The 22,430-nt window shown below is 42.5% G+C and overlaps 1 protein-coding gene across 4 annotated transcripts in view; it reads left to right on the forward strand.

Annotated features, from left to right (window-relative positions):
* LOC106567417 (glutamate receptor 1) overlaps nucleotides 1-22,430 on the forward strand; it is a 93,003-nt gene that overhangs the window by 63,112 nt on the left and 7,461 nt on the right. For all 4 annotated transcript variants that reach the window (XR_001320064.3, XM_082960206.1, XM_014136625.3 and 1 more), the window contains exons 6-13: nucleotides 33-191; nucleotides 300-467; nucleotides 1,029-1,133; nucleotides 2,014-2,124; nucleotides 5,903-6,109; nucleotides 9,085-9,575; nucleotides 20,484-20,682; nucleotides 20,993-21,240. Coding sequence is in view for 3 of the 4 variants with exons in the window: in XM_082960206.1 (XP_082816332.1) it covers nucleotides 33-191; nucleotides 300-467; nucleotides 1,029-1,133; nucleotides 2,014-2,124; nucleotides 5,903-6,109; nucleotides 9,085-9,575; nucleotides 20,484-20,682; nucleotides 20,993-21,240 (1,688 nt within the window). In the remaining variant the exon portion in view is untranslated. The remainder of the gene's footprint in view (nucleotides 1-32; nucleotides 192-299; nucleotides 468-1,028; nucleotides 1,134-2,013; nucleotides 2,125-5,902; nucleotides 6,110-9,084; nucleotides 9,576-20,483; nucleotides 20,683-20,992; nucleotides 21,241-22,430) is intronic.

A 22,430-nucleotide genomic window follows, 5' to 3' on the forward strand; every position in this document is an offset into this window, starting at 1 on the left:
GTTTTGAAAGAAGTTGATTCCGTCTTTCCTAGGGCTTTTTGGACATGAACTTCACTGAGTTCCAGAAGAGTGGTGCCAATATCACCGGGTTCCAACTAATGAACTACTCAGACGAAAATGTCAGCAAGGCCATAGAGGAGTGGGTGGACTTTGACAGCAAAGACCTCAAACTACCCAAGGGAAGACTGAAGGTATGCTCGAACTGTCTCATTGTTCAGAGATCTTTCTATTCAAGTTTTCTTGGTTACAATAAACATATGTTAGCCTCTAATGTTGCCTCCTTGGATTTGCCCTCTCAGTACACAGGAGCCCTCACATACGACGGAGTGAGCGTCATGGCAACTGCATTTCAGAACCTTCGGAAGCAGCGTATTGACATTTCCCGGCGAGGTAATGCTGGCGAGTGTCTGGCTAACCCACCAGCTCCCTGGGGCCAGGGTATCGACATCCAGAGAGCCCTACAGCAGGTAGGCAGTTAGCATCACTCACTCCACAGCCACAGCTGGATGACAATGACTTGGAATTAAACTCAATACTAGCCGCACAGGTAATGAATCATGTATGACTATGACAAATACTGTACAATACAATAAAATGCAATGCAATAAAATACAATACCAGCTTAATTAAGTACTATTGTGTTAAAACCCTCAGTTTCAGGCCCACCAACATTTTAAGAAACTGCAATTGCAAGCCTATGAGCGATATGTAATTCTTAGATAGTTATCTTATGACCTGGAGACGTATATTATGTTAGACATCATGCAATGTCAACACAACCAGCTGGTAATATTACAATCCTGAGATAGCAATCTTGTGTTCTTGAGATAAGAAAAATGATGTTATGTTATTTTTGCTTGTAGCTATGATGATGTATACAGTATTGTGTGAAAATATAGCAGATGTTGATTTCTTTGTGTACTGTACTTAAAAAGCCTTGAGCGTTATTCAGATTCCAGGTTGCACATATGTCCTAGAGTTAGCAGTTCTTCATACCAATCCTGGTCTATATCTGGTTTGTCCCACAGGTTCGGATTGAGGGATTGACTGGGCATGTCCAGTTTAACGAGAAAGGCCATCGGACCAACTTCACGGTCAGCATAATGGAGCTGAGCCCAAGTGGACCACTGAAGGTGAATCGGGACTTTTCTATAATCTCTATAATTATCAATCAACCTCTTTATCATCCTCAGGGGAAATCTGTTGTGTACAGTTAGACAGTATACTGTATGATATTTGACCTAAGCACAGTAGACACAGTAGGATAAATCCATCAGATTTGATTTAAATGTTTGATTTAATGATTGGTTTAATGTTAATGACAAATGGTTTTTCAATAAAAATGGACTGGTCATTTACTAGCAATATGCCCAGGATCAAGAACAGCTGGAGCCAAACAAAACATAACAGTAAAATGAACAAATTGGCATTGTCTATAATGAGTGTCTCCAATGTTCAGGTCATGTCAGAATGTGACATACTGTATTTGCTTTCATGGCGTAGTTGTTTTATTTTCATGTTATTTTATTCATATGCAAATCATTTCTTTACAATGAATCAGAAAATGAGTTACCCTAGTTCTTTGAGTTTATAATATACCCATTTATATTTCACATGACAAAATGTACATTTTATCAGAGTAAATACATTTATTCAACCAGTGGCACGTTAGCTATAGAACTTAGTGATCTTGCATATGTTGAGCAAATTCCTCTTATCATTTAGTATGCAGGGTGTTTGTGCATTAAGATGACTGTATATTTCTCTTTAATGTTATCACCAAGACAGTCTTACAACCTGAGAGTAGGACAGGCTGGCCAAGACGTACAGTAGGAGGTGTTGGTTCTCATGGAGTATGGTTTGAGGACTAGCTAGGGGATTAAGCATAAGAGTTAAGGGATGTGCTTATCCCCACATTACACTACAGCATATTCATATTTATTACACTATAAATAGAAGTGTAGGATTTCCTCTGCTATGTGTGTTGATATACTGTACCCCTTCTGACTGCAGGTGGGCTACTGGAATGAGAATGAGAACTATGTGAACACAGCGGTATACACGCCGGTGGTTGAAGAATTCTTCGGACTGCAAAACAGGACCTACGTTGTGACCACTATCCTTGTAAGTCTCACTAGCTTACCTGAAAGGCTCAATGTTTGTATGATGATAATGTTCCGTGGACCAAAAGACAACAGTTGTTTAAAGCTGTGTTTGGTATGGAAACATAGAACAGTGGAGTCGCTTTTATCAACCCATGTAGCAGAATGGCAGTGCAGTATAATGTTACAAAGTCCTTAGAACTGTCTGTATTTTTTTTGGCATAGTGATATCTGCACAGCTTTGTAAACAGAAGGTAGCTGCAGCAAAAGAACAGATACACAAATTCTCTCATGTTGTCATATGACAATGACCTGGCAGCAGAAGCTGTGGTATTAGTGTGTCTTTGAGGGCTGTCCCAGAAGCGACTCTCCTGCCTGGCTATGAAGTCCGAGCGGTCAGAGTTGGCAAGCCTGCTGATTATGCTCTTTCCCTTTCTGCATGGTGACTGCATTCAGCTTCACCATTGTAGCTCTGCCATATCAACACATCAGAGAGGTTCAGGTCACCTCTGATCAGTCCCGTCGGCTGTGCTGAATAACACTGCCAGTAGAACTGGCATGAGAATGACGGCCAGGTGGAAAGGCTATACTGAAAAATAGGGATTTTTTTGGTTAGATTCACAAAGGGATAGAAATGATTGGCAACTATCCCAGATACATTGGAGAGTGTATTTATTTAAACTTTTCATATCCTAATTGCAGGGTTTCTATTTCGTACAGCACATTCATCCATGTAAGCAATCCCTGTTGAAATAGTCTATCAATACCAGTGGGTCAAGTCATCTACATGAGGTAGGAAGGGATCAGGGAGGGAGAGACCTTACCTGTTTCAAAATGCTTCTGGGCTAATCTAAACTCTTAATTCTGTCCTTTTGAAACCACCATCTCTACCACACTATGGTCTATTTCCAGATTGTACGCTATGCTTTGTCCACCTGTAGCCTTGCCACGAGGGCTGTTTTCACAGCAGCTCTGTTCTGCTTTATCTGGAGGGCAGAGCTCCACACAGACCCTTTACAGTCACACCGGCCTGGCCAGCCAGAAATAGCAGGAGTGCTGCTCGCCCATCAGATCTGAGTCAACCCACACTAAGGAGAAGGTGCGAGAGGGTGGCCATGAATAATGCCATTTGAAGGCCCCTTCGTGTAGGCTACATAAAGAAATGTACATCAATTGGTGTGAAGCCCTAAGGCCAGGGATGTAGTGCTACTATAGCACGGCTGGTAAAAATATTTCAGTACATTTTATTCTGATTTAATTACCACAAAAATTCCATGAAAACGATAGAACGAGTAACTACATAAATATGTAGGCTATAGCAGCCTATAGGTAGGTAAATGGTGGTTTCCTCCCTGTCTTCTCTCTCTCTGGCAGTGGCGCGAATTATGAATAACTGTAGTTGTGTGTGTGCGGAGGCCCGTCGGTCGGACGCTTGACCACTTTGAGCGGGCCAAATCCAACATAGCAAGATAGACAGAATACTCTACCAGGGGTTCCTAAAACGGCTGTCTTCAAAACAGTTTGTTATGGACTTGGGGCTAACGTATGAGGCACTTGAACTCACCCTACTGTCCGAGAGCTTAGCTCACAGAAAAGTACCACCTCTGTTGCGTATTCAGACAAACTGATCTACCGCATGAACCTCATCATCACACCAACGAGATCAAGGATACAAATTTACAGCGTGTCTGCCTTGACGTTCATAAAGCTCCACGGGACCCCTCTTGCGCAGTGGAACCCAGAACGATTTGCGAGCACTTGGTTACGGTGCTGTTCTTTCACCACCATGATTCAAAGCGTGTTCAAATCGCTTAAAATAACCCTCATCAAGATCTGTTGCCTATTAGTTCTACTCATCACTTAATAATAATAATAATAATGTTACAAATAGAAGCTTATCACTTCTCACAATGATGCTCAACTAGTAAAGGTACACCAAAGCTAAATCAATGTCTCGCAGATCACATAATGATTCATTAGTATTTTACATAACAGAACCAAATATACACTGAACAAAATATAAAGTCTTGGTCCCATGATTCATGAGCTAAAATATAAAATCACAGACATTTCCCATACTCAAAAAAAAGTTTTTCTCTCAAATGTTGTGCACAAATTTGTTACCATCCCTGTTTGTGAGCATTTCTCCATTGCCAAGATAATCCATCCACCTGACAGGTGTGGCGTATCAAGAAGCTGATTAAATAGCATGATCATTACACAGGTGCACCTTGTGCTTGGTACAATAAAAGGCCAATTTCAAATGTGCAGTTTTGTCGCACAACACAATGCCACAGATGTCTCAAGTTTTGAGGGGGAGTGCAATTGGCATGCTGACAGCAGGAATGACCACCAGAGCTGTTGCCAGAGAATTTAATGTCCATTTCCCTACCATAAGCTGCCTCCAATGTCGTTTTAGAGAATTTGGCAGTACATCCAACAGGCCTCACAACCACAGACCACGTGTCTGGCGTTGTGTGGGCAAGCGGTTTGCTGATGTCAACGTTGTGAACAGAGTGCCCCATGGTGGCGGTGGGGTTATGGTATGGGCAGGCATAAGCTACGGACCACAAACACAATTGCATTTTATGGATGTCATGCCATTCATCCACCGCTATCATCTCATGTTTCAGCATGATAATGCACAGCCCCATGTCACAAGGATCTGTACACAATTCCTGGAAGCAGAAAATATCCCAGTTCTTACATGGCCTGCATTTTCTCTAAGACATGTCACCCATTTAAGCTTGTTTGGGATGCTCTGGATCGACATGTACGACAGTGTGTTCCAGTTCCCGTCAATATCCAGCAACTTCGCACAGCCATTGAAGAGGAGTGGAACAACATTCCACAGGCCACAATCAACAGCCTGATCAACTGTATGCGAAGGAGATGTGTCACGCTGCATGAGGCAAGCAAATGGCGGTCACACCAGATAGACTGGTTTTCTGACCCACACCCCTACCTTTTTTTAAGGTGTCTGTGACCAACAGATGCATATCTGTATTCCCATTAGGCCCTAATTGACAGATTGTTGCATGTTGCATTTATATTTTGGTTCAGTATAATAGCATATACTGTAGCATAGTAGGCCTATAATATGTTACACCAAAAACACCTCAGTCATTTCTTATCTGAAGCTGAATAAACCAAAAAAATATCAACTGCACGCGCCACTGGGCAGGATAAATGCTTTGATTTAAACAAAATAAGCCTACAAGAAAGGCTAATAGTTTGTTAACACCATTTGCTTTAATTTGCTCATGAAACAGTAATTCAAGAAGATCTAAATGCATATTTCCATGAAACTGATTGAGATCAGTTGATAGGCATGCAGTTTGGATATTTCACTGGTAAAACGTGAAGAATAATCATTCACGATTGACAGTGATAATGGCCTATTTTGATATTAGGTAGGCCTATGCCTAACTTGTTGTTTGAGAATATAAAAAATATTATATTTTCTTAAGGCTTTCTGTGGTCATAGGCAGATGTTGCAATTGGAGGATGCATTTTATGCATAGGCCTATTCTACAATGATATTCAATAGGCTACATCTGTCAGTACAAACTTTGATTGAGAAATGATGACATCATAACAAAATAATTGCACTATACCACTGCACAATGTTTGCATAGAAGGTGATATAGTATACCGTACTGTGTACATTATCCCAAAGAAAGGTAGACAAGGAAAGCTTTATAATAAGTGCCCCTGAAAGAGTCATGGTGAATGCATGCAATATGTGATGAAAATGTTTAAAAGAACCAGGCATCAATGTTGTCCTTCATGTTTCCAAGGAATCTCCATATGTGATGCTAAAGAAGAACCATGAGCAGCTGGTGGGGAACGATAAGTATGAGGGCTATTGTGTGGAGCTGGCCGCCGAGATCGCAAAGCATGTGGGCTACACCTATAAACTAGAGGTCGTAAGTGATGGCAAGTACGGAGCCAGAGACGCTGAGTCCAAGATGTGGAACGGGATGGTGGGCGAGCTGGTTTATGGGGTTAGTAACCATCTCATGAACATACCGGGCACCTCACTAGGCTCTAAGAGGACAAATGTGTTTATCATACACTCTCAGACAACACAGCAGTCCATGGAATTCATCCAATGGCAATGACAATAATAGCTTTTTAATTTGACACAGCCTGACTCATTTTTAATGTAACCGCTCATTCGGTTTATAAAGTTGCAGTAACTAAAATGGAATGCTGCAAATGTGGTACAATATTTGCAGCAGTACACACCATTTTACCATTCCTGTTCGCAAACTTTTTATAGTCCTGTACCCCTTCAAACATTCAACCTCCAGCTGCGTACCCCCTCTAGCACCAGGGTCAGCACACTCTCAAATGTTGTTTTTTTGCCATCATTGTAAGCCTGCAACACACACAGAACTGCTTGTTGCAATTTCAATGAGGCTCTCTTGTTCAGATATCGGTAAGTGGACTAGAGGCAGGGCATGAAAGGGATAACGAATCCAGTTGTTTGTGCCATCTGTTTCGGGAAAGTACCTGCGTAATTGCGCACCCAACTCGCTCAGGTGCTTCGCTATATCACATTTGACATTGTCCGTAAGCTTGAGTTCATTTTCACACAAAAAAAAATCATACAATGATGAAAAGACCTGTGTGTTGTCCTTGTTAATGCAGACAGAGAAGAGCCCCAACTTCTTAATCATAGCCTCAATTTTGTCCCGCACATTGAATATAGATGCAGAGAGTCCCTGTAATCCAAGATTCAGATCATTCAGGCGAGAAAAAACATCACCCAGATAGGCCAGTTGTGTGAGAAACACGTCATCATGCAAGCGGTCAGATAAGTGAAAATGATGATGGTCAGTAAAGAAAACTTTAAGCTCGTCTCTCAATTTAAAAAAAGTGTCAATACTTTGCCCCTTGTTAACCAACGTATGTTGTAAAAGCGTTACATGGTCGCTGCCCATATCATTGCATAATGCAGAAAAAACACGAGAGTTCAGGGGCCTTGCTTTAACAAAGTTAACCATTTTCACTGTAGTGTCCAAAACATCTTTCAAGCTGTCAGGCATTCCCTTGGCAGCAAGAGCCTCTTCGTGGATGCTGCAGTGTACCCAAGTGGCGTCGGGAACAACTACTTGCACGCGCGTTACCACTCCACTATGTCTCCCTGTCATGGCTTTCATGCCATCAGTAGAGATACTAACATGAGCAGAAGCTACGTTTGGCTACATACGGACTGTTAGTGGAATTCCTGCGAGAGAGTAACGGTTAATGTGATTGATGTTCATTATTTGACTGGGCTACCTGTATTTGACATTGTGTTGTTATTTCGCTGAAAACTAGATGGTTTAATTAGATTTTTGGCAGTGAAACAAGGCTACTCAGGCGAGGAAGAAAAAAAAAAATCACCCAAATGTATAGCCCCGTTGGAAAATATAAATGGACTGTTTGAAAATGTGAAGAAAAAATGTGAATCACATTTTTATTTGGCGTACCGCCAGTGGCATTGCGCGTACCCCACTTTATATAATTTTTTACATACCCTACATTACTCATCTCATATGTATATACTGTACTCTATACCATCTACTGCATCTTGCCTATGCCGTTTGGCCATCACTCATTCATATATTTTTATGTACAAATTCTTATTCATTCCTTTACACTTGTGTGTATAAGGTAGTTGTTGTGAAATTGTTAGGTTAGACTACTTGTTAGATATTACTGCATGGTTGGAACTAGAAGCACAAGCATTTTGTTACACTCGGATTAACATTTGCTAACCACGTGTATGTGACAAATAAAATTTGATTTGATTTGGGCATACCCCAGTTTGGGAATAGCTGCATCACAACCTTCACTATAGCTCTTCCCCAGTGATATGCTTCAATATTCAACCAGACACTACCTTAAACCTATTTTAACCTAACAAATGTCTACAAAAGACAATGATCATATTAGTGGATGTTTGTCACATACTAAATACACAAAACAAATTCAATGTGGCTTTTCGTATAAATACTGTTCTGTTCTCTGGAACACGTACAGATCTACACTGTACGTTATGTTGCTGCTGTAGACAAAGGACATACTGTAGTGCAGTTTATTTCTTTCCAATACTATGTAGGGTTAACATAATATCTTTGAGAAGAATGACAATGTGTTGGAGAAGTGTGTCACAGCTTGGCTTCAGCCAGGACACAATGTGTCCCTATGAGCTCTAAGATATGTTCTGTCCATCAGCTCCCTCAATGTCAAAACATAACTACACAATGCAGATGGGCCCAGATAGGCTGTCAATGTTGAAGTGGTAAGGTACCAAATAGTCAAAAGCTGTTGCCCGTTACCCCCCAAAAGTTGAGTAACAGGCAACATAATGAGCACAATACAGTAGCTGGATGTGTATTCCAGGAAGTCTGTTATTGAAATGTCCCTTACCAAACTGTCACTTCCCATATCTTCAATTCTTCATGGGAATCATGTCAAACCCTATTTCTCTGCCCTCAGGAACTTGATATGAAAGATACGCTCTAACAGTTTGGTCTAGGGTAATGTAGAATATGTTCTGTCCATACAATGACAGAGGTGCTGGGTGGACTCAACCAAATCAAGTCTCGCTTGGAGGGTTTTTGTTTTTTCTCTCAGAGTAGTAAGCCTAATATTTCTTGAAAGCGATTCATTATTATTCAGCTTGAAAAGACTGAGAGTTTATGTAAGCTGGAGCTCTCTAGAGAGAGTTATCTCAGAAAGTCCTCTCTTATGAAAAGAGAGTTTACTATTACTGATGTGTATGCTAATCCCTGCCCATGGGAATAGTTATTTACATTCCTTACCTCACCTTAAGGAAATACTTTTGTCATCTCCACTTGAAGACTTTATGGGTGGAAGGACGAGTACAGAGATGGGATTTCTGAGAGTAGGGATACTGTTGGTGAATTGATTTTAATTAAATTGATGGATACATAGATAAACACGTAATTATCTCCTTGCCTCCTAGAAAGCGGACGTGGCAGTAGCGCCGTTGACCATCACCCTGGTAAGAGAGGAGGTGATCGACTTCTCCAAGCCCTTCATGTCCCTGGGCATCTCCATCATGATCAAGAAGCCTACCAAGTCCAAACCTGGAGTCTTTTCCTTCCTGGATCCTCTGGCCTATGAGATCTGGATGTGCATTGTGTTTGCTTACATCGGCGTGAGCGTGGTTCTCTTCCTGGTCAGTCGCTTCAGCCCGTACGAGTGGCAGGGGGACGACTCCGATGGGGAGGAGGGTCAAGAGCAGCAGCAGAGACAGCAGCACAACCAGCCATCGTCCTCCAGTCCCAGGAGAGAGCCAGGTCAGTCCCAGTCCCAACAGGGCCAAAACCAGGGCCAAGGACAGGGACAGGGCCAGGGGCAGAACGAGGGGCACACCAATGAGTTTGGGATATTCAACAGCTTGTGGTTCTCGCTGGGCGCCTTCATGCAGCAGGGCTGTGACATCTCGCCAAGGTAGGTGATCTGTTTTCTACCCCCGCTGTTACCTGTAGTGTTTCTATCAACAACGTTAACGTCCTTCCTCATCCATCAGTATTACTGTGTGTCATCATCAGCAGACATAATCTTGAATTGTGTTTTTTTGTTGTTGTACTTGAGTAATACTGTATTTGTTATCGGTGAGATCCTCCATACAATGTCTTACAACAAAATACATTATTATGATTAATACCAAGGAAATGAAAATACAATTAACCCAGGTAATGCGTGAAAACATTTGAACTGATGAAGGCAGGTGACCATTGTCAATCTACTGCAACTGCACTCTGCTGAAGATAAATCCTCCAGTGTGATGAAATGCATTGTCCCCCCCATACCCCCTTCCACATGGTGATGAATTAGGTCAAGAACAAAAGTAGTTAGAATAATTACCCCACAGTGAAGACAGCGGAGATGCGTCATCAGCAGACAGGATACAGAGGCATCCTGCAGAACAGAACAGAAGCAGAGCAGAGTGACAGACTGACCGGCAGACAGTATGGCTGGACTGGGCCTTGAGGAGGTTATGTTCTATTCACAACCCAAGGCAGCAGCAATGAGGTCCAGGTCAGACCCAGGCCAGGTGTACCCTAGCCCAGGTCAAGCCCCAGGGCTTAGTGCACAGAGTCCAGTCTGGGCCAGGAGGCTGCTGTTGGAGGGGCTAGTTGTTGTGCTCTTATCAGGGCAGACAGGGACATCAACAGACGCTTCTCAGAGAGGATATCCAAAGGTTTCCTTAAGATAGTGTTATTTTTGGGACACAAAAGAGTGTTTCTTTTTCATGCTGTTTCTCTGTAAGTAGATATATCAATTTCAAAAGAAGAATTGGAGTATCTAGATAGATTCGGTTATGTTTCTTACCTGATGCATTCCTTCCAGTGAGTTAACAATAAAGCAACCCTTTTTTGACATTGTGCCACCTGTGTATCTCACAGAAATAAAAGAAAAAATACATATTGGATTGCAATTGCTTTGGTCATATCTATGTGACTCCTTATGTACTGCTCTCTTGGCATAGGGCAGGAGTTCCATTCTCATTATCACAATTCCCCGCCTTGCGCCTTTGTTTTCAACTGACCGTACTGTCCTGCGTTCCTGCCTGCAGGTAAAGATACTATGATCCTCACCTGGCATCCTTTGTTCTTTCATATTCCACTGTCACCTCAGCTCAGTTAACATTTGTGTATTATACATTTCTTCTCTCATAAAGTCATATGGGGATTCTTTACAAGATCAATAGTGCAGGTCAGTCTGGTGACGTTCCTGCTGATGGCTCACTGCCTCCTCCTCCTCTGGGCGCTTGGCTTGTGCTAACTGCTGGCTCCTCAGCCACTGTCTGACATTTAGGTAGGACATGTGTATCCTTTTACTTTGGGGGAACTAATGGGCTCAAATTAGATTATATTTGCAGAAAGCTGCCTGTGGCAGATGTTGTTTTCCCTGTCATAGATGCGTCCGTTTAGCTCTGCCAGAATGGTTAAGCTTCAGGAGAAGAACCTCCCAAGCACTCCGTCTTAGTTTGTACTGTACATGTTTATTTCCCTCTCCCCTATTCCTCTGTCCCTTTATACTCTCCAACCAGGCATGGTGGTGTACTGCAGATGGGTGATTGCTCTAAATCAAATCTTTACAAATGCGTTGATCATCTCTTATCTGCTATTTTGCCCAACATTTAAGTGCCTTCTCCTCAGTTGACTTGCTTGGGAGCGCTCTCCCTCTCTCTCTCTCTTTCTCTGTCTGTCTCTCGGGTTTCATATAGTCTAAGCCTCTGGGCGGACGGGTGATTTGACTTTGTCTCCTAGGCTGCCAGAGGAGAGGAGGTCTGCCTGACACAGTGGTGATTCACCTCCCTGCTACCTCAGGGGGTCAGACAGTGATGAAAGAACTCAGTGGGATGAGTAGCTCTTTACCCATGGAGCCAGAGCACAGATGAGCTACATTCATGTCTCACACACATAGGGGGTCTCTTAATCAGTAACACATCACAATGGAGGTACTACTTATATAAGAACACATCTCCAATTAGTTTGAAGACTCTTATGCTTCGCTCTTTCTCATTCTGAGATTGTTTATGGCAAGAAACTGCACTGAGTATACCAAACATTAGGAACACCTTCCTAGTATTGAGTTGCGCACCCCCCCCCCCCCCCCCCCCCCTTTTTGCCCTCAGAACAGCCTCAATTTTGGGGGGAATGTACTCTACAAGGTGTCAAAGGAATTCCACAGGGATGTTGGCCCACAGTTGTGTCAAGTTGGCTGGATGTCCTATGGGTGGTGGACCATTTTTGATACACATGGGAAACTTTTGAGCGTGAAAAACCCAGCAGCGTTGCAGTTCTTGATACAAACCTGCGTGCCTGACACCTACTACCATACCCTGTTCAAAGGCACTTCAATCTTTTGGCTTGCCCATTTGCCCTCTGAATGGCACACAAACAAATCCATGTGTCAATTGTCTCAAGGCTTAAAAATCCTTCTTTAACCTATCTCCTCCTCTTCATCTACACTGATTGAAGTGGATTTAACAAGTGACATCATTAAGGGATCATAGCTTTCACCTGGATTGACCTGGTCAGTCTGTCATGGAAAAAGCAGGTGTTCTAAGTGTTTTGTATACACATGTAGGTTCGTCAGTATTGCATACATTTCACAGTGTGCAATGTGAGGCTGAGCGAGTATGTACACTACAGTGATGGTACTGTATCTCTGAGGGGGCTAATTTGCTGCTGAGATGTGGGGGATTGTGAAAGGTCACCTGAAGGTCAGTATAAATAGAAAGGTCAACTAGCTACCCATACTGGGGAGTTCAGTGAGAAGGCCTGCAGTGCAACAACTCAAATGTTATATATAGACAACAGCTCTGAGGGAGCAGTTTAAAGACTGGTCGGCCAGCTGCGTTTGGCAGGATGTTATTTGTCAGAGAATGCGGTAACTAGCATACCTGCCATGTTGGGCATAATGATGATAATCTCCAAACAGCCAGATCGAAACGTGACTTTGAAGAACAACATCTTTACAAGAGCAATGGGAGACGGAAGGAGCAGCTTTGTGGGCAAACCCCAGCTATTTATTCATGGTAAAAATGTGTTTGTTCTCTGTAAATGTCAGCACTGCCACTCGGAGAGGGCTCGTCACATTGCAACTCACAGGAGCCGCTTAACGCCTAGTTTAACTTCTGAGGTAAATGTCTGTGTGTGATGTCTTAATGCATGCTGATTACAGATTACTGATTAGCTTAACAGACATAAAGCTGCATTAATCCATCCATCATTAATTAATTAATTAATTATATAAAACATTAACAACACCTGCTCTTTCCATGACATACTGACCCTGACCAGGTGAATCCAGGTGAAAACTTTGATCCCTTATCGATGTCACTTGTTTTAATCCACTGCAATCAGTGTAGATGAATGGGAGGAGACAGGTTAAAGAAGGATTTTCACAACTTAAGACAATTGATACATGGATTGTCTATGTGTGCAATTCAGAGGGTGAATTGGCAAGACAAAATATTTAAGTGCCTTTGAACAGGGTATGGTAGTAGTTGCCAGGCGCACCGATTTGTGTCAAGAACTGCAATGCTGCTGGCTTTTTCATGCTCAACAGTTTCTCTTGTGTATCAAGAATGGTCCACCACCCAAAGGACATCCAGCCAACTTGACACAACTGTGGGAAGCATTGGAGTCAACATGAGCCAGCATCCCTCTAGAATGCTTTCTACACTTTGTAGAATCCATACACCAATGAATTGAGGCTATTCTGAAGACAAAAGGGGGAGGTGCAACTCAATATGAGGAAGGTATTCCTTATGTTTGGTATACTGAGTGTATACATGACAGCTAGATTTAGAGCGAACACTAACCTTTTTGTTCTCCCCTGTGTAAAGCTGATGAGATTCTCTCCCATTCAACGAGACAATCTAATAGTTTGAGTTTTACTGAGGGATTGAGTGAGGCAGTGAAGAAGTGGCAGTGTTGATTATGAACACCTTCGCCAGGCCTCGCCCCTCTCACTCTGTCTCATACACTCCGCTTCTATTGCTGGAGGAATGTGTGCTGCACCTCTAACATTACTGTAACGTTTCACACCATATTCATGTAATTTACTGGACAAGCATTGCATACTTACCTATGTCATACAGAGGCTTCTGTAGATAGGTGAGTTGTGAAAGGGTTAAGATGGGTTTTAATATAATTAAATATAATCTGGCTTTTTCTGACAGCACATCTTTTGCCACTAGCCAGGGTGATATCAACTTACTGAAAGAAACGTGTATGTTTGTGCATACGTACAGTACGTACGTGTGTGCACACCAGTAGCGGTCAGTGCCATTTAAGATGAAAGGACACTTTTCTTTTTTTTCAATGAGCACGCCCTCATTTCTATTGCAACATATTGGATGACTGTCATTCATATTCCATTCACCCAGTTCAATGTAACAGTGATAGGTTTAAGCTACTACATGATACTCAAGTTTTTCCTATACACATCATGAGGTTGCTACAACCTAGCCTATGAATGAAAGTTTATAACGTAGGTTATAACGTAGGTTACGTCTCTGATCCTTTGATTGGGTGGACAAAATGTCAGTTCATGCTGCAAGAGCTCTGATAGGTTGGATGTCCGCTGGAAGTTGTCATAATTACTGTGTGAGTATATGGAAGGGGGTGAGAACCATGAGCCTCCTAGATTTTGTATTGAAGTCAATGTACCCAGAGGAGGACAGAAGCTAGGTGTCTAAACCATGGTGCTTCCCTACAGAGTACTGCAAAATAGTGTTTTAGTCAATTATTTGGTGACATTAATATATTTAGTATAGTTTTATCTAAAAAGGACAACTGTTTTTAATGTTTAACAATTTACAAAAAATTTAAATCCACTGAAGAGGATGGTCCTCCCCTTCCTCTTCTGAGGAGCCTCCGCTGGTGTACACAGTGGAGAAGGATCACTGTGTAATCATTGGCTAGTCCCCCTGTCCTCCTGTCTGTGTGTCTGCAGTGAGCCATGGTCTTGAAAGGGTCAGATCTCCAGGCCCCAGGCAGATGTGATCAGCGTGACCAGATGCCCAGACGCTCCTCTTCCTCCCCCAGGCACAGCCTGTCATTTCAGCTCTGCTGTTACACACACACACCCCAACACTCAGCCATCCCATAGCTACAAATGTGTACACACTCACACATTCTCCTCCTTTTACAGTACACACTGTTTCCCCGACCCACACACACATACACACATAGGCATGCACGTACACACACACACACACACACACACACACACACACACACACACACACACACACACACACACACACACACACACACACACACACACACACACACACACACACACACACACACACTCACAAACTCACAAACTCAACCCTGCGTGCCTCACAGCCCTTTCCCAGTGCAGAGGTGACCCAGTCACCCTGAGTGTTATGACATGCTCAACATTGTTTAACAGAACAACAGTTCTGTCAAAAACAGAGATGACCGTCACATCTGAGCTGTGTACTGCTATCATTGCACTGTCCTGTTCAGATAATACAGACCGACAGAATGCAAGTTGTGAAGTTAAGCGTTGTCTCTGGAGACTCGTTACCTGCTCAGACTTGGCTGAAAGACCTACTGACATAACACTGCCTCCCTCTAATGAGCTCAAATGTTTGGAGAGGACAGTTCACCGTGACGGAGAACTTAGTGTTATGTGTGTATGCGTGTGGGCATGTGTGTTTGCTGTAGCACACACTTGGGAAATTATGTAATTTTCATTTTAGTGTTGCCATTGGCAATTTGTGTATCGTTATTGTACCTCATTACCTCTTATATTGAATTGATGGCAGTGTTATAGCTATCCACGTTTCATATCAACCCTGCTGACCAGTTAGTTGCATTTTCATGAAAATGTAAGTAAAGAAATGTCAATTTTAGAAGAGTTCCCTGCTGCTAACATGCTGGAAGTGTAACTGGACGACGATGCTGAGGTTTTTCCCATCTTGTGGCTGGATTTGGAGCATTCCCCTGTGTCCAGTTCTTGTGCCTGTTAGCTGTCATGAATTGAAGTTGAACAGAAGAAATGGCTTATTAGTGTGCCTGCTGAAGGCAAGAACACTAGATTTCTTACATACTTACATTATTATTATTATTATTATTATTATTATTCCGCTCTATCTAGCGCTTAAACTGCTTAAGTTATTAACACCAAATCAACGTTAGAATGTGCTGACAGACCACTTCAGGTTCCTTAACAATATATTTTTGAAACCACTTTTACTTTTTTTACTACAACCATATTTGCATAAAACTCAATGCAAGTCAATAGCCATAGACTTGAATGGTGAAACATTTGAAAATGGATACGCATCTCCTCTTTCACCGTTTAAACCAACGTTAAGATGTTGAGAACGACCCTACTTAGATTTCATATCAAAAGCTTTTTGATACTATTTATTATTTTTGCTATGTATTTAAAACTTACAATATTTACATTACAGTAAATGGTGACAATAAGAGGTAGATTTTCACAGTGCCAGTACTTTCTAACCGTTTAAGATAGAAACTCTAAATCAACTTCATTATTTAATTTCTCCGTCCGTTAATGAATGAAAATGTTCATACATTTCCATATTAGAGCAAAAGCCATAACTCTGTCACCATATAAACTATAAACTACAATAATACTTAAATTAGCTACCAATGCATTTCAATGGCAAAAAGGGGCGAGACTTTAATGGTAAAAATAAACCTATCTCCTCTTTCACCGTTTAAGCTATCAACACTAAACCAACGTTGAGATATTCAGACTGACCCAACTTATATTGTTTGCATTCAGATTTTTTTATACTATCATTTTTTTTTCAACAATAACAATTACAAATATGATTTGCATAAAATAACATGGGTTTGAATAAGAACCATAGGAATACAGTGGTAGCTATTCCAAATGGTCCTGCTCCTTGGCCAATTACAAGACCAACTTTAAAATCTTTATGAACTATAAAGCAATTTAATTTGCATAAATTTGCATATAACTTAATGTGTTCAATGCCAACTATAAAACCACAGTGGTAAACATGTTAAATGCTACTGCTCTTTAACAATTTAATCTACAAACATTTAAACAACGTTAACATCTATTTATATTTGCATAACTGTGCATAAAATAACCCACCAACTCTTGAATTGTTTAAGAGAGAGTCACCAAAACAACTTTCACATGTTCAAGCTATCATATCCTATGAATAATTCGATCAATGAATCAATCTATCAATTCTCCCATCTACCTACTTTTTTAACTCTAACAAGTCACTACCATTACTACTGCAGTTACTTCCTCTACTATAACTTATTTCACAACCACAAGCTAGCAAACACACATTTTCTTCTGGAAATGTACTTCTCTAGTTGTTTTTGCTTTGCTTTGTTGGTATTATCAGTGGCATTCTCACACGCCACCCCCCCCCACCCCTATTCCTGGGCTCCCTCTGTTGTTGCTGTTTTTAAATTCTCTTTTAGTGTGTGAGCTGCATTGTGCAGCAGGGATTCAGGGCACTAAAATGAGCTTTTGTTCAGCAAATCTTCCAGAGTAACGGTTGCCGTGATTTCTGGATTTGGAAACAGGTCTGTGGGTGAGGATGTTCTTCTCCCCGAATATGCAGGGTGAATCCAAATACTGGAGTCAGCTTATCCTCTGCTTTGCATAAAACAACAGCGAACAACACTTTGCTATTTTTATTTTCACACAATTACTCTGCTTTGGTTAGCTGCCTTGCTGCTTCCAAGAGAGAAGTGTCATCTTTGAGAAATCTGCATTTACCCTCAGTGCTCCTGTAATGCAGAACGCCATTTGCTACAGATCTATCAGCTTTCCCCATCTTCCCCTCAGCCCACACAACTTTCATGTTTGTTTACGCCTGATCTGCCTGAATTTGAGAAGATTGTTTCATACAATGCATAATAATTGGATGGGTGCAGCCTACAAAAGACAATCCAACAATACGTGTTTCTGTTTACATAAATGTGATCACTGTTTCGCAGCGACGCTGTGATCTTTGGAGCAGACATGCTGCAGCAGCTATCTCTGTCCCTGCTGCGGTTTAGAACACATTTGTAGCAGAACGTAGAAGGCGCTCAGATTTAGACCTAGGATGGGTTCAGGGTCCTCATTTATCAAAGGTTTGCGTGCGCCAGTTTTCCCGCAAAAGTTGGTATTGATCCCTTTTGAACTTGACGGGAAAGTGTGCGTATCTCCATGCAAATCTCAGACCATGCGTACGCACAATTTCTAGCGGTTGATCAACTGCATTGCAAGCAAATATAGTTATTTTGGGGAAAATACCGTTGTTTGATGCACAGGAATTATAATAATGTTAGTCTAATAAAAATATAAAAATGTAGCCCTAATGATAAAACAGATGCATTTGCCATTGGAGGAGAAATTGTTTGAATACACAATCGATCTTGCAGATTGTGCGGCCAGTGTTTGGCACTTGTTATAGGCGGCGTGCATTTTCAGTTTGAAAAAGTCACTGAAAAAGATTAGCCATTGTGCTTTCTTTTAGAAACTGACATGGCCCAGTTCCAACATTTCCAAATCATACAGCAAATGAGGGTTTTTGTTACCATAAAAGTTGAATGGAAGGCATTTTCCAAGTGGGGTTGTAGCACTCGTTCACGAGCGCACAAATATAGTATGCCTATATGTCACGATTGTTTGTAGAGAATGACCAAGGCGTAGCGTGAGTATCGTTCCACATCTTTATTAATATGTGAAACTTCGCAAGACATACAATAAACTATAAACAAAATAACAAACCGTGACGACAGAGGTGCAACATGCACTAACTCAAAATAAGATCCCACAAACAACAGGTGGGAAAAAACTGCCTAAATATGATCCCCAATCAGAGACAACGATAGACAGCTGCCTCTGATTGGGAACCATATCAGGCCAACATAGAAATATAACATCTAGATTACCCACCCTAGTCACACCCTGAACTAACCAAAAATATAGAATAAAAAGATCTCTAAGGTCAGGGCGTGACAGTACCCCCCCCCCCCCCCCCCCAAAGGTGCGGACTCCGGCCGCAAAACCTGACTCTATAGGGGAAGGTCCGGGTGGGCATCTAGCCTCGGTGGCGGCTCCGGTGCGGGACATAGACCCCGCTCCGCTCGCGGATCCGCCATCTTCGGTGGCGGCTCTGGTTCAAGGATGGTCGCCGGAAGCTCTGGACCATGGATCGTCGCCGGAAGCTCCGGACCATGGATCGTCGCCGGAGGAACCGGACTGTGGATCGTCGCCGGAGGAACCGGACCGTGGATCGTCGCCGGAGGAACCGGACCGTGGATCGTCGCCGGAGGAACCGGACAGTGGATCGTCGCCGGAGGAACCGGACCGCGGACCGTCGCTGGAGGCTCCGAACTGCAGACCGTCGCTGGAGGCTCCGAACCGCAGACCGTCGCTGGAGGCTCCGGACCGTAAGCCGTCGCAGGAAGTTCCGGACTGTAAGCCGTCTCAGGAGGTTCCGGACTGTGGACCGTCTCAGGAGGTTCCGGACTGTGGCCCGTCTCAGGAGGTTCCGGACTGTGGACCGTCTCAGGAGGTTCCGGACTGTGGATCGTCTCAGGAGGTTCCGGACTGTGGACCGTCTCAGGAGGTTCCGGACTGTAAGCCGTCTCAGGAGGTTCCGGACTGTGGACCGTTTCAGGAGGTTCCGGACTGTGGACCGTCTCAGGAGGTTCTGGACTGTGAAACGTCTCAGGTTCCGGACTGTGAAACGTCACATAACATGGTGCCTGACCGGTCACACGCTCCCCACGGTAAGCACGGGGAGTTGGCTCAGATCTAAACCCTGACTCCGCCAATTTCCCCATGTCGAGCTGCCTCTCGGGCTTCCGTTGTCGTTCTAACTCCTCGTATCGTCGCCGTTCCTCTCTTGCTGCCTCCATCTGCTTCCTTGAACGGCGATACTCTCCACTTCGTGTCCAGGGCCCTGCTCCACTCATGATCTCCTCCCATGTCCAGGATGTCTGCTCCTCCTGGCCACGCTGCTTGGTCCATTTTTGGTGGGATCTTCTGTCACGATTGTTTGTAGAGAAGGACCAAGGCACAGCGTGAGTATCGTTCCACATTTTTATTAATATGTGAAACTTCACAAGACATACAATAAACTATAAACAAAATAACAAACCGTGACGACAGAGGTGCAACATGCGCTAATTCAAAATAAGATCCCACAAACAACAGGTGGGAAAAAACTGCCTAAATATGATCCCCAATCAGAGACAATGATAGACAGCTGCCTCTGATTGGGAACCATATCAGGCCAACATAGAAATATAACATCTAGATTACCCACCTTAGTCACACCCTGACCTAACAAAATAGAGAATAAAAAGATCTCTAAGGTCAGGGAGTGACACTCTAATTTATCGATGAAAACACGAGTATATGTTACATGCGACAGTTTGATAAACCCCCAAAATTTGTACGCAAATCCTAGAATCTCCACATATGCCAGAATTTAGTGAGAAATTTACGCACAGTTGATAAATGACGTGCCAGGTCTTTTGAAGGTAGAAATATTGCTATGATTGATGGCTAATATTTTAAGTGCTTGTCTTTTGCTCATATTGTGTATGTTAGACATCTCACTATACCTGTGACATTGTGAGAAACTGTGGTTATCCAATTGATTGAGTGATTATCCATAGTGTCAACAGAATGTAATGCAGTGTCATTGTGTGCCAAGAAACGATTAGTGTTACTTTTGAAAAATGGATTTGTCACTCCCCTCACGCAACACTTTCGCTTTTCATTTGCTTCTATCGTAGATTGGCAATGTTTTGATAATTAAAGATACTTCTCTCTTCTCTCTAGGTCCCTCTCTGGTCGCATCGTGGGGGGCGTGTGGTGGTTCTTCACCCTCATCATCATCTCCTCCTACACGGCCAACCTGGCTGCTTTCCTCACAGTAGAGAGGATGGTGTCACCCATAGAGAGCGCTGAGGACCTGGCCAAGCAGACAGAGATCGCCTATGGTACACTAGACGGAGGCTCCACCAAAGAGTTCTTCAGGGTGAACTGCTGCTCAAAATGTTTTTATTTAACCTTCATTTAACTAGGCAAGTCAGTTAAGAACAAATTCTTATTTACAATGACGGCCTACCCCGGCTAAACCCTCCCCTAACCCGGATGACGCTGAGCCAATTGTGCGCTGCCCTATGGGACTCCCGATCACACCCGGGATCGAACCAGGGTCTGTAGTGACGCCTCTAGCCCTGAAATGCAGTGCCTTAGACCGCTGCGCCACTCTGGAGCAAGTCATGATGTGGCTATATCTGTAGCCTTTATAGTTCACTCAAGTCATTCATGTTTTTGCACCCCAGAGATCGAAGATCGCCGTGTTTGAGAAGATGTGGTCCTACATGAAGTCTGCCGACCCGTCAGTGTTTGTGAAGACCACAGACGAGGGCGTGGTGCGGGTCAGGAAGTCCAAAGGGAGGTATGCTTACCTGCTGGAGTCCACCATGAACGAGTACATCGAGCAGAGGAAACCATGTGACACTATGAAGGTGGGCGGGAACCTGGACTCTAAAGGATACGGCATTGCCACGCCCAAGGGATCAGCACTAAGGTAATTACAGGCTGGTCACATCACCATGACGATCGACCACATGTTGTGTTTTACATGTGAATGCCAAAGACACAATGAGGTGAGTGAGCTTACATAAATTATGAATTTTTTTTCAGTGGTAATTCTAAAGTAGATAATAATGAGTGAAGAGATAATTGCTTCAATACATTTAGTTAAATGTTATATTCATTTCACAATTCATGGGTAAATTATGCACATTTTGTCTGTTTCAGTAATAATGCATAACACTTACATAATAGTTCATGTAGTGGTATAGTGAGATCTCATTCAGCCATAGCTAACTATACTGTACTTATGGTTTGTAACTACTCTCACCAGAAGTCTAGAATGCTTGTGTCCCCACTGTCTCAACTCAGTTAATAAAGTATCATCAACACGTACTTATGTTGGAAGCATTACTGTTCAGTCTTTTTACTTATTCATACAATATCATGTTACAATGTCTTTCTCCATTAAATAACTAAGCAAATGGGACGACAACGGTTATGACAATATAAATTCAGTCTTGACATATAGTACATGAAAGCCAATTAAAAGGAACTTTAAATGAAGCCCTGATGTTATTACCTGCAGCTTTTTACCTTCGAGCTCTGTGGTGCTGTTACACTCCTTAATTTGGAAACACAGTAGACAATGGAGACACTACAAGAGATGTGTACTTTGGTAGTAAATATCAAATCAGCATTTTTGCAAGAAAGAGCCCTAGAAATAAAATCCTACATTTTAGTTGTTACCTTTCCTGTACCATCTCTCATGATTTAATTACCATTTTAATTTAGTACCAAAAAACAATTATTAGCCAGTATTTGCCTAGTTATTTCAGGGCAAAGGCACTGTGACCCAGTTTTATTTATGTCAAATTTAGGAAGTCATGAGTTACACCACTTTTCATGCATCTGTGTTCAATCAGATTTTATTTTCCTCATATTAACATGCCCGTCTTAATGAACCATTCACAAAGCCCATAGGCTTTGACAACCACACCTAGCAGCCTTTTTGATTGATCACTCATGTCATTTACCTAGTTTATAGTTTACCAATTCCACATTACCTGCACCACATATGTTTGATACACATATAATATCTGTATCAATGTGACTGAAGAGAGTGGTGTTTCACAAAGGCTTTCATAGTTACACTCACTGATGTGATGGCTGGTACAGACTGGG

This window comes from Salmo salar, chromosome 13 (genome assembly GCF_965601325.2).
Source record: "Salmo salar chromosome 13, fSalSal1, whole genome shotgun sequence".
Taxonomy (NCBI): Eukaryota; Metazoa; Chordata; class Actinopteri; order Salmoniformes; family Salmonidae; genus Salmo; species Salmo salar.